This window comes from Haplochromis burtoni, unplaced genomic scaffold (genome assembly GCF_018398535.1).
Source record: "Haplochromis burtoni strain Fernald_Lab_line unplaced genomic scaffold, NCSU_Asbu1 Contig_147, whole genome shotgun sequence".
Classification (NCBI taxonomy): Eukaryota; Metazoa; Chordata; class Actinopteri; order Cichliformes; family Cichlidae; genus Haplochromis; species Haplochromis burtoni.
This window is the reverse complement of record NW_024582508.1, coordinates 1,006,136-1,021,209: the sequence shown is the minus strand read 5'-3', so window position 1 is coordinate 1,021,209 and position 15,074 is coordinate 1,006,136. Positions and strand designations below refer to the sequence as shown.

The following is a 15,074-nucleotide window of genomic DNA, read 5'->3' as shown; positions in this document are numbered from 1 at the left end:
CTTCCAAACTTTGTTGATGCAGATAAACCGTTTATTTGATTTAACAGAACACAACCATTTAGACAAGATGAAGCAACCCAGTGAATAAATACTGAACATGCTATAGTGAAGTATTGCACCATCATCCTTTGAATGGCAAAGTAAGACTTTTACCAGAGTTACTGGCAAGTATTTGATTGGAAATAGAAATACACTTCTTACACAAGACACCAAAGTAATTCGTCACATACAAAATGAATTTGTATTAATAAACCAATCTCTGTACATCCAAGAAAAACTTTGATATAACATTCGTTCAGATCAATATATATTTATACAAAGTATTGTTATGATAGAGGGATAGATATACTGTACACTGTCAGATCAGTATTTACCAGCATATATTCTATTATTTTGGGGTTGATTTAGGGTTAATTCTCTGGCAATGTGGTAGTGTGTTACATCTCTTAAAAATAAGAAAAGAAGCAAACAGTTGGTATAAATGAACTGAGATCTCCTTTTCCCCCTATAAAGAGCCCAGATCTTCAGTGTTTTAATAAATACAGTATGACAGATATCATGGCAGGCTGATCTTTTTTCATTCCTATATCTCACTTGTGAGTATTTCTGCTAAGAGACAGAGTTGTTTCAGGGAAAACCTATTTTATTGCCAAGGCAAGATTTCAAACTACCAACCAAAAATAGCTTTTCAATCTTTAAAAAAAGAAAAGAACAAGGTCCATTGTAATTGCTGTTTGCAAAGCTCTGAGATCAAGAAATAAAATTTTTTTTAAAACCAAAAGACAACTTGACAGATCCCATGTTTTTGCAATACAATCAAACAAAGCATTTACAAAACACACACAAAGACCCACTGACTGTTAACCAAAATGCTTAAATTATTAAAACCTTTTATCTGACAGTATGTTGTAATATTGCAGTGGGTATTGCAGGAGTTTAGGTTGTGGATTTGCTGGCAGCGGGGACAGAAGGTCCGTCTTCCTCCTCTTCCTCTGAGAAGTGAGGAACTGATTTTTTGGCAACGACATTGTCCAACCTCTGGCCCAATAAATATGGGTTGACACTCTGTGGACACAAGCATAAAACTGTTTGTACACAAACTTATAAACATGTCTATAAGTTGCATGCATCTGATTAAATTCAACAGAAATTCAAAGTGTGACTCTTGGCTTAACTCCCACCAGGGGTTAAACTCAGTGCAGAGTGCTCAGTTTTGTGATTTCTCAGACACAATCCCACACAGGAAAAGCAAAAAGACAACCAAGAAATAGTATACCCGTTTTCTTCTCTTTGGTCCACCCTTCAGTTTTTGGTACAAAAGTTCCTTGTTCTGAAAACAAAAGAATAAAAAAGCAGATTTCAGATCTAAAATCATGTATTCATTTGTTACGCTCAACAAATTGTTTGAATGCTCCTTTTAGGGAATAAAAACAGTGTTCTCAGTGGGTAACTTCCTCAGACCAGACATATCAGAGGACAAACTGGGAAATGGATCCATGCTAATTACAAGAAACTTTTATCTGATCTTTCAAATAACAGAAGTCTTGACTTTTTGTTTCTGCGGTTAGAAATGCAGCAGAACCCCAGAATCCACAAGTATGAGTACTGTTGCAATGTTGCCATCTCCGATGGCAAAAAATGGCTTATATAAGCCTCTTTTAGCAAACAGCTGACACTGATGGCCTTTTTCTGACCTTGGAAAATTGACATGAGCCTCAAATGGTAAAAAAGCAAATATGGTCCAAATACCTCAAATTAATTAGGAGCCATGTTTGGCAGGTAAGATGATGCAGTTGGCAATCTGTAGTCTGTACTTTACCTTAAAGTGGCCCATGTGGTTAATAGTGAATAACACCCAAATATGTGAAGCAATATGGGAAAAGCTGACTGAGAATTCCAGCTGCGCACAAAGAATTGCCAAGTGATGATTCAATCAAGAGGGCTTTCCATTATTTCCAATCTTTGTTATTTTAACGTAACTGTCTGCAGTATCTACCAAAACTAAAACTGGGAAAATATTTGATTTTGCAAGTTTGCACCTTACAAAGAAATGAATAGCTTCTCGTTTTTATGGTAGTTTTATTTTAATGCATCCAACCTGGCCTGTGGAGATGTGGATTGCGATCAATTAATGATTGCTTGAAAACCTCGAGGGGTTTCTCTGTATTGTTGTACCGTCTTGACCTTACAATATAAAGCACCTTGAGGCAACTGTTGTTGTGATTTGCTCCTGATCATGATGACTCTGGTGTTCCAAATGCACATTTATTTGATCTCCTGTTGAAAATTATTTATGCAGTATTACTACTGTGTTGCTTTACTCTCTTTCATTTCATTATGAGGTAAATCTTTCTGTGTTCTGGACTTCTTCTGGCTATCAAATAATCTGAGACTCTGGGCAGTAGAATAAATTAAAATCAATAAATCAAAATAAACCAAGTAATTAGTCTATAATTAAATTAATCGATTCCTGAGGTCCTGTTTTGTACTCACCCACTTTGCCAGGGCAGGGTAATCATGTTCTGGGTCAAACAGGTGCTGGTGTTTTTGAAACTCTCTGCTGAACTCAGCTGTGTCAGGAGCATTTTCCAAACATCCATCTGCTGCTGTGTATGCAATAAATAGGTAGCAGAGAGGGAGTCACTTTTTTCTGTTCATTAGGCAAGCCATGTGTGTTGTGGAAAAGGCTAGCAGTGAATCAGAAAGCGATTAATGCACTTATTTATGTCATTACTTCCTTAAAGGCCAAAAAGAAGATGGAAAAACTATGCATATTCTTAAAAACAGCATTAATAGCAACATTTTCCATTAGCCCCTTAAAAGGCCTGTGTTGATTCTGCAGAAATGAGTGTTTTTTTTAAAATACTCTGCACAGGGGAAGAATTCCTACCTGTCTTTCCCAGGGGACAGGGGTTTGGTGGGTCTGGGTAGCTGTGGTCATCACTGAAATCTTTGGGAACATTGTCCCCTGTGAGCTCTGCCACAATGTTGGGGATGTTTCCATAGGGGCCTAGATGCTGCAGTCCCTCATGGGCACCACCTGGTGGGGAAATCAGACACTACAGTCTCCACAAAATCATAAATGCAGCGTTACATGTCTTCCAAGTCCAAATAGCTTTGTTTACCAGGGGGGCAGCACAGAACTGTGGTCCCCCTTCCTTTCATGATCCAAATCTTTCGTGCATTTTTGATTGCTTTTGAATGAATAACTGAGCTGTCATCACGATAGCAGGCAAGGAACTGTTCATATAATGTTGTATTATCAACTCTTGTATTATTCTAGGGTCTATACCTTACACAATAAAGTGCCTTGAGGGAACAGTTGTTGTGATTTGGCACCATATAAATAAAATTGAATTGAACTGAATAAGATTGTTAATAAAAATCTATGATGTGCCTGTAAGTCTGCACAGTTTGAAATCTCCACACATTTTAAACATTTATTTCTCAACATACGGTAGTCTTTATCGCATCATCTTGCTCAGTGTCTGCTACACAGAATGAAGCATACAGGATCAAGATTAGCCTCTTAACTTGCTTGCAGCCTAATACTGTTCTTAGTCTTTTTAGTACTCAACTATATCAGAGGTCAGCGGTCAAGGCAAACCATAATAACTGTAAATGTGATTATACTGATAACTGTGAGCAATTATAAACATAAAGCAAGTTTACAATTAACCTTATATATTATGGCCATTTTTTGTTAGTGTTCTTTTAATATCATCAGAAAGAAAAGACTGATGGTTTTGCAGATTGTTTTTTAATTGTGCTAAGTTGTGGTGGGTTATTTCATAGACACAGAGTCACATCTGACACCACTTTACTGCCTTAAACAACTACTGATAGCTAAACCATTCATAGACTCGTCTCTCTTTTTGTTAACAGCTCACTGAGTGCGTGTCCTCTCCCTCTCCACTTCTTCCTTCTTGTCCATTAGCTACCACTTTGATAGAATAAATTAGCTGTAGAGTATGGTGTGGACTAAACCACTTGGCTTCATTTGTAAAGGGTGAAAAACTGCAAATAAAAACAAACTTTTAATTTTAGGCTTTGCAAGGATCCCTCCTGCCACTTTTCCAGCTATGATGGCCCTAATGTTTATATCCGTTGGGTTTAAGCATTCAGTATTTTTCTGGTCTCAAGGGGATATGAAAATCTGTTACCCATTTTACCCATCCATAAGTCAATATTTCAGGTTATCTGAAAATTTCAAGTTTTTCTCAAGTTTAGATTTTATCCACAAGATGAAAATTGGAAGAAAAAAATAAAAAATACAGAGTTAAGACAGATGAAGTGGTGGGGAATATTGCCTCCAATATTCTAGAAGATCCTTCATAAATCTCTATAACATACCCTGTATGCTCTGAGGCCCAACAATGTTGGTAGCCTGGTGTGCAGGATACTCCACCCTGGGCCGAGCAATGCCGAGCTGCTCCATGACACCGTGCAGGAGGCGCTGGATGTCGGCCTCAGACACCTGGTCAGCCGTACGGGGACTGCGGGCTGGAGCTCTGCCGAGCTGTAGGCACAGCAGGAGGCTGAGTAACGATAACCGCACCGCCGAGCCCATTTTCGTTATCTACAGGGAGAAACACACACACACACACACACACACACACACACACACAGAGTAGCTCACAGATGTTTATTCGTGTGCAAACACGGATGAATTTCCTGTTATAAACATATACGCAATTATTTGTGGATAAAGATCCATAATACGACAAAATCGCCTGAATTGAATGTCATTGTGGGCAAAACAAACAAAAACAAGGCATCATGTAGTCCGTAAAATGATTAAATCTTTGATGCGCCACTTACTCTGTAAACAGAGCCATTAAGGCCGTTGTGAAAAGCCTATAAATAGCTCCCCATCAACCAAAAACGGCTTCACTTATAATGAAACCCAATATAAACATGTAATTACATAATTTTTATTTATTTGTTGTTACAAAGGAATCGCGAAGGATCAATAATCAGATTTCTGCATTTTCCCCTTACCTTGTTTGCGTTTAAGGAGGGAGACCTGCTGAGGGAGACCTCCGTCAAGTCGTCCACAAAGAAAACGCACATTTCCGGATCTTCAAAATAAAGCTTTACAAACGCGGAGGAACAAAAAGCCAAACACAGATTTTCGTCTAAATTCACTCTGTCCCAAGTTGATTCACCAGCGTTCTGCGCATTATTCGTTTATGGGCAGCGTTTGGTGAAAATTTTTTATTTTCCGTCTCGTTTTGTTTTGAAAAGTTGATTTCTGATGTCTTCATACGTGGACATTTTACAACCTTGCATCAGTCTCGTTTCACGGTTCAGATGCAGTTGCCAGGAAACAGCAAATCCACTTTTCCCATTGGCTATGACAAAGTGCCATTTACTCTTCGGGAGCGCTACACTGACGCTACAAATCCGAGCCCAAATGCATTTTTCCCCATTTAGTAGTGGCTACTCCGTTTTCCATGTTCTTTTATTTCACAATAATTTCTTTTTTAACAATAAAGAAAGGAAATGGGACTCCTCAAAACTGGGTTCGGCTATAATACACAGAAAATTTAATAAAATTGACTTTAGGAAAGGAGAGAGACTAAAAATATATCTTTATTTAATGAAAAATGTATGGGAAAGCCGTACATACATTGTTCAGTCTCTTGTTACATAAATACAGTTAAAAAAAACAACTAAAACAAATCATAAAACATAGCTTGCTCCCCCCCAAACCACTCTTGTCAACCTCCTGGTTGATCAGAGGTCTTGACTTTAGGGAAACAAGCATGAATTATAGTGACGAGCGTCTTCTCCAAAGCATGAGCTTTAGTTTTCCTGCAGGAGAGCCATCGACACCTCTGGTGAACCTGATGATGATCCATATGTAAAGCACAGAGGCACATTGAACAAATACACAGCAGACAGTGCGCATTTGGCCAAAGCCGATAAGCACCATGGTTTATTCTACAGTTAACATTTGCTTTACTTGAAGCGGCTCCTTGAAACCAAATGCTGAAACCAAGTAGCATCAACTCTAAGCCTTAGCTCTCTAATTTGTCACTGATGTTAAATTTATAAACCTTTACCGTTTACCTTTTTAGACCATCTTGTGGCATCTTGTTTAACTTTTTTTCAGCTGCAATGACATCATCCAACAAAGCTGCTGCAGGCCTGAAGCTTTGATCTAGAAACGGTTTTTAGATTAGACTGCACAAATAAAATATTCTCACACATTCCAGTCTGATTCTTTCGCCATATAATTACCTGCTGAAGGCATGTAGGTCCTGAACAAAAGGATGTTGGGGAAAGAATCCAGACCAAGGCTTCTCCTCAGCGTTGGTCTGTCTCCTGATGTGGACCCGTGGCTCTGCTCTGGTGGCCTGAGCTTTGACCCTCCCTGAATCAAGGGCACCGTCTTTACAGAGCGCATTCCTGCATGCGTTTGAGAAATTTAAGCTCGAGAATTCAAATAGTAAAAACTGGTTAAACATAATTTGAACGGAGTGATTTGCTCAGTAACTTCTGTGGTCTTTTTACCTTTGAAACTGTGCCGCTTTTTACTTCTACTTTTGGAGCAAACATCTTTCACAAAATGGAAGTTCATCAGATATTCCATACTATCGATTACAGTTTTGGGAATCACACCTATTGTCATACAGATTAAAACATTGCATATAAAGCATTGCATATAAAGCCACTTGAAATTTGTTTATCAACACCAAATAACTGGTCTTTTACCAAATAAATGAGGATTTTCAATGAAGGTGCGCAGAACAAGAACTCTGAGCTCAAGCCGTCCTTCAGACATCTCTGTAGTGTTTGGTGGGGGTAATAGACATGGAGCGAAGACTATAGCCAGGTTGGAGCTGGTCATCAAGTTCTCGCTGCATCTGACAGCAGTACATACAGTGGAAAAAAAAAAAAAAACAATATCAGGTCTCCTGAACTATCATGTTGTTTCCATCTGAAGCACACAACCTGGGGCAGAACCAGCTTTGACAGAAACACTTGTTTCCTAGACAAAAAGGACTTTAAATCGGCACTTTGTGTATGCGACTAATTTCTGCTAACGTTTAATTAAAAAAAAAAAAATCTTTTCATACCGCTGGGAAACTTTTGCCAAGTAGTCGAACATGTAATGCAAACAGGAGGCGTTTCTTGCAGGAAGGAGACAGGACAGCAGCTGGAGGGCTGCCATCCTGTCCTGTAGGTTGGGCAGAGACTGAGCTTTGAGCATAGCTGCATGAAGCTCCGAGGGAAACAGCGGCTCTGGCAGCTCCCTGCAAAACTGTTTGATCAGAGTGGCCACATCATAGGGGAGGGCAGTGGACAGACAACTCTCTCCTCGATTCAGTTTGGCCTAAACCAGACACAACAAAAGCAAAAAAAAAAAAAAAGAGCATATCTGCATGTAGTGTTGTTGTAGTAGTTTGTCTAGCTATAACCAGATTAAACTGTTTAATAGATATAATTAACATTAGAAACACCCATTCAGTTTCAACAAACATCCTTTTTGAAGGATTCGTAAAACTTTTATTTGACTGCATTTGTACCCTATAAACATGTGGCAACTACTGCAAATGTAGAAGTGTAGGTGACAGGTCAGTAAAGTGACTTAAACCACTAGATGGCACTATTGCTCCAGAAAATATTGTGGAACTAAGACTTAAAAAAAAAACAAAAAACATTGAGACTCTTACCCTGAGAGTCTTAATACGAGCAAGACAGCCTGGTTTTCTGAAAAGGCCCACAGTCCCACCACGCTCCAGAAGGAAAGAACAAGCGTCCACCAAAAAGCTGGGACACAAATTATTAAGCAAAGCTTTAGAAGTGTTCCTCCCAAGTTACATTTAATGATTTCCCTTTCCCACTCACCAAGGTACAAGCCCAAATTCAGGAATGTAACACCTGGGCAAATTTTCCAGAGGAACACCAAAGATCTTTGAACCGCTGATCATCAGTCTCTCCCTTTTCTTCTCAAGACTCTTGATAGAGATCCCATAAAGGACTTGAAGGTGGAACCGAATGACATTGCTGTCTGTAAGCTTCATGATTTGACCGGAAGCAAAGAAAAACCTAAGCACATTAACGGCCTTTCACCGTGGTACCACAATCTCTGCAAACTCAGTAATGAGTAAAGGAGGTGGGCTTTATTATTCTAATCCGTATCACCTGCCACACAGGAAGTGAGCGCTGCAGGGAAAGTGATGCATTCAGGAGTGGTGTAAAACGTGGGTCACTTTAGATTGCTATTGAAACACTTTTACAGTAATTCTTTTTTTCCGGAAGTGGGTGTTTCAGTTTCACAACATCTTTATATCAGCAGTGTTTCAGCAGTATTTCCCCACATGTACGACAAACATTTGTAGAAGTGCAGAAGACTGTAAAGTTGTAGCTAAATACTGTTTGAGATCTTTCAGTATTGATCGCAGTGATACTAATAAATGCTAGTGTGAATGCACTTGTTTGAACATACTTGAGTGCCAGCTCCCAAATCTAGAACTGATTAAATGCATTTTTACTGAAAACGTACCAGCACTGGGGCCGATAAAGTCATCACTACAAAATTGCTGCCTAAATGTTGGAACCGCTGACATCAGTGGCTGTGCAAGACATTTATGATTATTCACAGATGTAGCCTACAAATTCCTCATTCCCAGAATTTTCTTTTGCTGGAAATTATACCACCTTATACTACATAATGTGGGTTTGGCTCTTAAAAGGCCAGTAGCTTAACAGAAGCAGCATACTGATGGCGTTGTAGCCAAGATGTTATTTAGTTGGTGGGTTGTGGGAGTGCAACTAACAAAAAAAGTGATTCGAAAGCATTAATGTTTGTCGTTAAAGGGTTCAAACTCCCACTATCATCTTTCTGAAGTATGCTGCAATTAGACTGAAGCTTTTTAGGGCCCGAGCGCTGAGAGTGCGAAGGCCCTATTGTATCTGCTCCGTTTCTTCTTCTTCTTCTTCTTCTTCTTCTTCTTCTTCTTCTTATTATTATTATTATTATTATTATTATTATTATTATTATTATTATTATTATTATTATTATTATTATTATTATTATTCAGGCAAAACAAGGGCCTTTTTGAGGGCCTAAACATGCTCAAAAACTCATGAAATTTTGCACACATGCCAGGTCTGGTGAAAAATTTTGTATTTTAATGGTTTTACATATGAGCACTGGGAAATGGCTCTACAGCGCCACCTATGCCTTGTTAAATGCAGCCCTACGACCACATCGTTTGAGCTACATGTATGAAATTTGGCACACATGTGTATCATGCCAAGACAAACAAAAAAGTCTGTGGGCCCATTGACGCAAACCCAACAGGAAGTCCGCAATTTAGAAGTGAAGGTGACATTTTGGCTCTAATTTTGCCATTTCCATGCCTCGAACTTTTTCGAACTCCTCCTTGGGATTTGGTCGTATAAGCTTCATCTTTGGTCAGTGTCAACTACACACCTGGGCCATGTTAAATTGCAGAGCCATGGCGAATTTCGATGACTCGCCATGAAAATCTTATTGCCTCTCATTCTGTCATACATTGTCCGATCTGGACCAAAGAGCACACATATGATAAGGCTCCAGCCCTGAACATATTTCAACTGCCATATTTGACATCAAGGACAGCGCCACCTAGTGGGAACAGGAAATGTCATGTTTTACACTTTGGGGTACAGTATAGTGATGGGTGACATCTGCAGCCTCAAATTTCTCCAGGAAAGCCTTAAGGAGTTGGTCTTGGGTTACAGTGAAAACTGTGAGTTTTCGCGAAAGGGTGTGACCCCAGCAGCATGGCGAACTTTGATGTCACGCCATGAAGAAACAAATTAGTATAACTCAATGAAATCCAGTCTGATCAGTACCAGACTTTACAGGCATGATGTCAGACCCGCCCTGAACAGATTGATGTGCCCATTGTCGGAAATACGGACAGCGCCACCTAGTGGCAACAGGAAATGTCATGGCTTTAATTTGTTGTACTGATTTTCACAGGTTCATCGTGGCCACCTCAAAAGCGGTGAATATCACCATCAGTCCCTCATGATGCTTCAGTGCAAAATTGTGACTTTAAACTGAACGGCGCACCCTGGTGGCAACGCGGTTCACCATGAAAGATGAAGTGGCTTTTGAGGGGCTTGGAAAGTTTAAAGAAGCTTGAAATTTAAACACACCTGCTCTGTGTTATCTATGAAGTCTGAAACCTGGTAGGCTTATGGAGATATCAAGATGTACAAAAAAGTCTCTTGGAGCAATATCCCAAATCCAACAGGAAGTCAGCCATTTTAAAATTAATGTGTAATTTTGGCACATTTTCCCCTCTTTTCAGGCACCGTACTTTGACGAACTCCTCCAAGGGATTTCATCAGATTGGACCGATCTGCAGTGTGGAATCTAAAGACCTTTGTGATGTTAAATTGCGAAGCTTTTTACATTCAGGGAAACGGGGTGGTCATGGCGGCATGTGGAGTCTTCAGTCACCAATTCTGAATCATAACTAACATTAAAAACATGTTTAAGAAGGAAAGAGAGCAAATAAATCTGATTAACATCTGATCTTTGTGTTTTTTGTTCAATATCAGCATGACCTGTGTATACATACACAAACTTTATTAAAAGAGATAACATGACGTGTTTCCATCATGTAGTAATTGTTAGGTTTAAATGTACCAGAACAGTTAGACACTATGAAACACATACAGACTTCAAAATGTTTGATTAATATTTTTATTGTGAATATTAATCAAGATTAAAGTTACAGTGTGCAAAATCTCAACACTAGATGTCAGTACATAGCAGACTGCATTCAACCGATTTCTGTTTTCGTACCCCTCCCAGTCCAAATACACAATCCCAACTAAGGTGGTTTCCATTTATCTGTAGTGAGTGTGTGCTGTCAGTCCGCTGTTTAGCCATTAACTTTGTCATGAGTTCAGGTTCCAGTGTTTCACCATTCAGTCAGCCACTCATCTTCTTTTTTATTTTTATTTTTTTTTTTTTTTTTTTTTTGCCTGTCCCGTTTGGTTCTTTTGCCATCAGAATTATTGTCTAAAGGCGAAGAAAGATGCCCAACGGATTTACTTTACCAAATTGACCATCCCAGCCTTGCCGTAATGGTCTATTTGATTCACCTTTTATTGTTTATTTTATTTATTTTTTATTTTCACTTGCTAGATACGGGACAGACTTGAATGAGGAAAAGAAAAGGGAGAAAGGAAGAGGGGGAAAAAACAGCGGAGAAGAGGGATGGGGATAAAGGGCAAAAAAACAAAAACCAACTAAATAAGCAGACAAAAAAAATACATATATCAATCACCTGGATCACCTGTTGAGAAAGAAAAAAGAAAACAAGCAGAACAAAACGAGAGCAACATAATAAACAACATCACGATGATATATGGGAATATAACTGTAAATACTAAATGTTAAACATTATTGTGCACGTAATATCGACAGCGCACAGTGCGCTTTGAGGTAGGAGCCAAAAATGGTAAATGGTAAATGGCCTGCATTTGTATAGCGCTTTTCTAGTCCCTAAGGACCCCAAAGCGCTTCACACTACATTCAGTCATTCACCCATTCACACACACATTCACACACTGGCGATGGCAAGCTACATTGTAGCCACAGCTGCCCTGGGGCGCACTGACAGAGGGTGTAGTTTGTGTGTGTGAGCACCCGTGTGTACACCTGTGAGCATGGACGCGCTTGTTTTTAAAAGGTTCCTTCATGTAATGATCTGCTAGAGGGTGTGGGGGGGCCACAGCCCCGTCCTCCAGGGCATGAAGCAGGTATGGAGGAGATCAAAACTCCAGACATCCAGAGGCCCCCAGAACACAAGAGACCAAGGAAGACCAACAGAGGGGCAGCCGCGCCACTGTCCCAGAAAGAGCTGAGGAGAGTCCCAGATGAGGGCTCACTCAGCAGCCGCGGAGCAGAAGCCAGGGGGGGTTGCAGTGACGTGCCCGTGAGCTCCGCCGGCAGCCAGCTGTGCCAGAGTGACCGAGCCCCAGGCCGAGAGGCCGAGGGCACCCCACCCTCAATTCAATTCAATTCAATTCAATTCAATTCAATTCAATTTTATTTATATAGCGCCAAATCACAACAAAAGTCGCCTCAAGGCGCGAAGTGGCCCGAGCGAGCCCCAGGCTCCAGGCCCCGATAAGCAGCCACCAAGGAGTGAGCGGTGTGTACCTGGACGCCCATCCCCGGACACAAAGAACCACCAATGCACCGATGTCTGAGGGTGTCTGCCACTTGCAGGGGAAGTGGTGGGGGGAGATACAGTGGGGCAAAAAAGTATTTAGTCAGCCACCGATTGTGCAAGTTCCCCCACTAAAATGATGACAGAGGTCAGTAATTTGCACCAGAGGTACACTTCAACTGTGAGAGACAGAATGTGAAAAAAAAATCCATGAATCCACATGGTAGGATTTGTAAAGAATTTATTCGTAAATCAGGGTGGAAAATAAGTATTTGGTCAATAACAAAAATACAACTCAATACTTTGTAACATAACCTTTGTTGGCAATAACAGAGGTCAAACGTTTACTATAGGTCTTTACCAGGTTTGCACACACAGTAGCTGGTATTTTGGCCCATTCCTCCATGCAGATCTTCTCGAGAGCAGTGATGTTTTGGGGCTGTCGCCGAGCAACACGGACAATGTTCGGAATTCCAGAATCGGAATGTTCGGAATGTTCGGAATGCGACAACGTTCCGGAATTCCAGAATGCGCCATAGTTCCGGAATGTTCGGAATCTGAATGTTCGGAATGTTCGGAATGCGCCATAGTTCCGGAATGTTAGGAATTCCGGAATCGGAATGTTCGGAATGCGCAAAGGTTCCGGAATGTTCAATGCACCAAGGTTCCGGAATGTTCGGAATTCCGGAATGCCATAGTTCCGGAATGTTGGAATTCCGGAATCGGAATGTTCGAATTCGAATCGGAATGTTCAGAATGTTTGGAATGGCCATAGTTCCGGAATTTTCGGAATTCCGGAATCGGAATGTTCAGAATGTTCGGAATGCGCCAAGGTTCCGGAATGTTTTGAATTCCGGAATTCGCGAATGTTACCGAATGTTCGGAATGCGCCATAGTTCCGGAATGTTAGGAATTCCGGAATCGGAATGTTCGGAATTCCGGAATCAGAATGTTCGGAATGCGCCATAGTTCCGGAATGTTAGGAATTTCGGAATGTTCGGAATGTTCGGAATGCTCCAAGGTTCCGGAATGTTTGGAATTCCGGAATGCGCCAAGGTTCCGGAATGTTCGGATATTCCGGAATGCCCAAGGTTCCGGAATGTTTGGAATTCCGGAATATCCAGTTTGGAATGTTCGGAATTCCGGAATCGAATGTTCGGAATTCCGGAATCGAGAATGTTCGGAATTCGGAATCAGAATGTTCCGGAATGCGCCAATTCCGGAATGTTCGGAATTCCGGAATGTTCGGTCCGGAATGCGCCAAAGTTCCGGAATGTTCAGAAGTTCCGGAATCGGAATGTTCGGAAAGCCGGAATGCGCCGAGGTTCAGGAATGTTGGAATTCCGGAATGTTCGGAATTCCGGAATCAGAATCGGAATGTTCGGAATTCCAGAATCAGAATGTTCAGAATGCGCCAAGGTTCCCGAATGTTCGGAACTCCTCCAAGGGATTTCGTCAGATTGACGCGATATCTTCTGTGTGGAATCTAAAGACCTTTGTGATGTTAAATTGCGAAGCTTTTTACGTTCAGGGAAACGGGGTGGTCATGGCGGCACGTGGAGTTTCAATCACTCGCCAAAAAGCAGTAATCTGCTGTCACTCAAAAACACAATGTCCAATCTCTCCCAAAGGTCGCAGGCGTGATGAGACTCGAGCTTGGAAATGTTTGTTATGCCATTTGTCAGTAATGGTTAGAGCGCCACCTAGTGGGACGACTATAATATGATTGAATGAGATGAAATGTTAGCTGGTGGTTAAATGCATGAATTCCATCAATGTGACATCAGATCGAGGTGCTGGTTGTAGGTGTTGGGCGTGGCTCGACGCGTGGGGTGCGAGGGCCCTCATAACGCTGCTTGCAGCTTTAATTTATTTTTGTTTTTTCTGATAGCAATAAAGGTAAAGCAGTGTTTCAACTATTCTATCTTGCATACCAAAATGTATAAAACTCTGTGTAAACCACAGACTGATCAAAACCAGCTTGCTATAATGTGTGTAAGACTGGCGTTATTTAGATACTAATTGATAATAATAAATGCATCAGTTTATCATTTTATTAACTGCAGGGTCTATAAGGAAAGAAAGCAGTCACAGAATAGTGTTGCTGAAGTTTTCAACCCTTTAACTATAGTAGTTGACCATCATTGTTTATTTAAGCAGTTTAACTTTTGAGCTATAGAAAACTGAAAATGCCTTGAAAAGGGCAGTTTGTTAAAATAATTAAAAGTTTATTTAGTCTTCATTAAAATGGTTTATGTAACCACTCTTTTGCTAAAAGTGCACTTTTTTTTAGAGTATACTGTATATTTGTGTTGCCATCTTTTTCAAACACACTATTTATTCATCTGAAGTATTGTATTTGTTTTCCAGAATTATATTTGATGTTCTTTGGGGGAAAAGCATGACTCCAACTCTCTGGATTACTGATAAAAGGAACTATATTTATTACAACAGTACATGTATATACAGCAAAAGGAACAGTAGAAATACAGAAATAGAAGCAAAGCTGGTGTGGTTGGTTTTGAGATTTTTGGTGATGTCTGAAGATTTAGAAGCACTTCTGTGGACGATGGGGGCCGACTCATCGTACTCCTGCTTGCTGATCCACATCTGCTGGAAGGTGGACAGAGAGCCAGGATGGAGCCCCAATCCAACGAGTATTCCTCTCGGGGGAGCAATAATCTGAAGGGAGAATAGAGTTGTCAGAATGAAGTACATATTAGAACATTTTACACCATGCCAAAATTTGAACAAAAGGCTTGCTTATTTCTTCTTTGACAAAATACATTTTAATAACTTTGCACTCCTTGGACTCACTTTGATCTTCATTGTGCTGGGAGCCAGGGCAGTGATTTCTTTCTGCATACGATCAGCAATACCCAG

General features: G+C 40.5%; 2 protein-coding genes across 2 annotated transcripts in view; both read right to left on the bottom strand.

Annotated features, from left to right (window-relative positions):
• Positions 1–9: 9 nt before the first annotated feature.
• Positions 10–8,112, bottom strand: LOC102309856 (neuroendocrine protein 7B2). The gene is made up of 14 exons (XM_014336549.2): positions 7,858–8,112; positions 7,683–7,779; positions 7,086–7,342; positions 6,721–6,872; positions 6,520–6,627; positions 6,247–6,414; positions 6,076–6,166; positions 5,788–5,849; positions 5,002–5,192; positions 4,354–4,579; positions 2,891–3,040; positions 2,494–2,603; positions 1,277–1,330; positions 10–1,065 (listed from the first exon to the last, which is right to left on the bottom strand). Exons 1-14 carry the CDS (start codon positions 8,031–8,033, stop codon positions 937–939), a joined length of 1,971 nt encoding a protein of 656 aa, XP_014192035.2. The 5' UTR covers positions 8,034–8,112; the 3' UTR covers positions 10–936.
• Positions 8,113–14,917: 6,805 nt separating this feature from the next.
• Positions 14,918–15,074, bottom strand: part of actc1a (actin alpha cardiac muscle 1a) — an 8,311-nt gene continuing 8,154 nt past the window's right edge. The window contains exon 8 of the mRNA XM_042224741.1: positions 14,918–15,070. Within this exon, the coding sequence (XP_042080675.1) occupies positions 14,955–15,070 (116 nt within the window). The 3' untranslated portion in view covers positions 14,918–14,954. The remainder of the gene's footprint in view (positions 15,071–15,074) is intronic.

Excerpts from the sequence above, each read along its gene's own strand:
- LOC102309856 (XM_014336549.2), bottom strand. The coding sequence starts at position 8,033 with ATGAAGCTTACAGACAGCAATGTCATTCGGTTCCACCTTCAAGTCCTT. Across the intron at positions 6,415-6,519 it reads AAAGCGGCACAGTTTCAAAG|GAATGCGCTCTGTAAAGACG; the intron begins GTAAAAAGACCA and ends AAACGCATGCAG. Across the intron at positions 6,167-6,246 it reads GACCTACATGCCTTCAGCAG|ATCAAAGCTTCAGGCCTGCA; the intron begins GTAATTATATGG and ends AACCGTTTCTAG.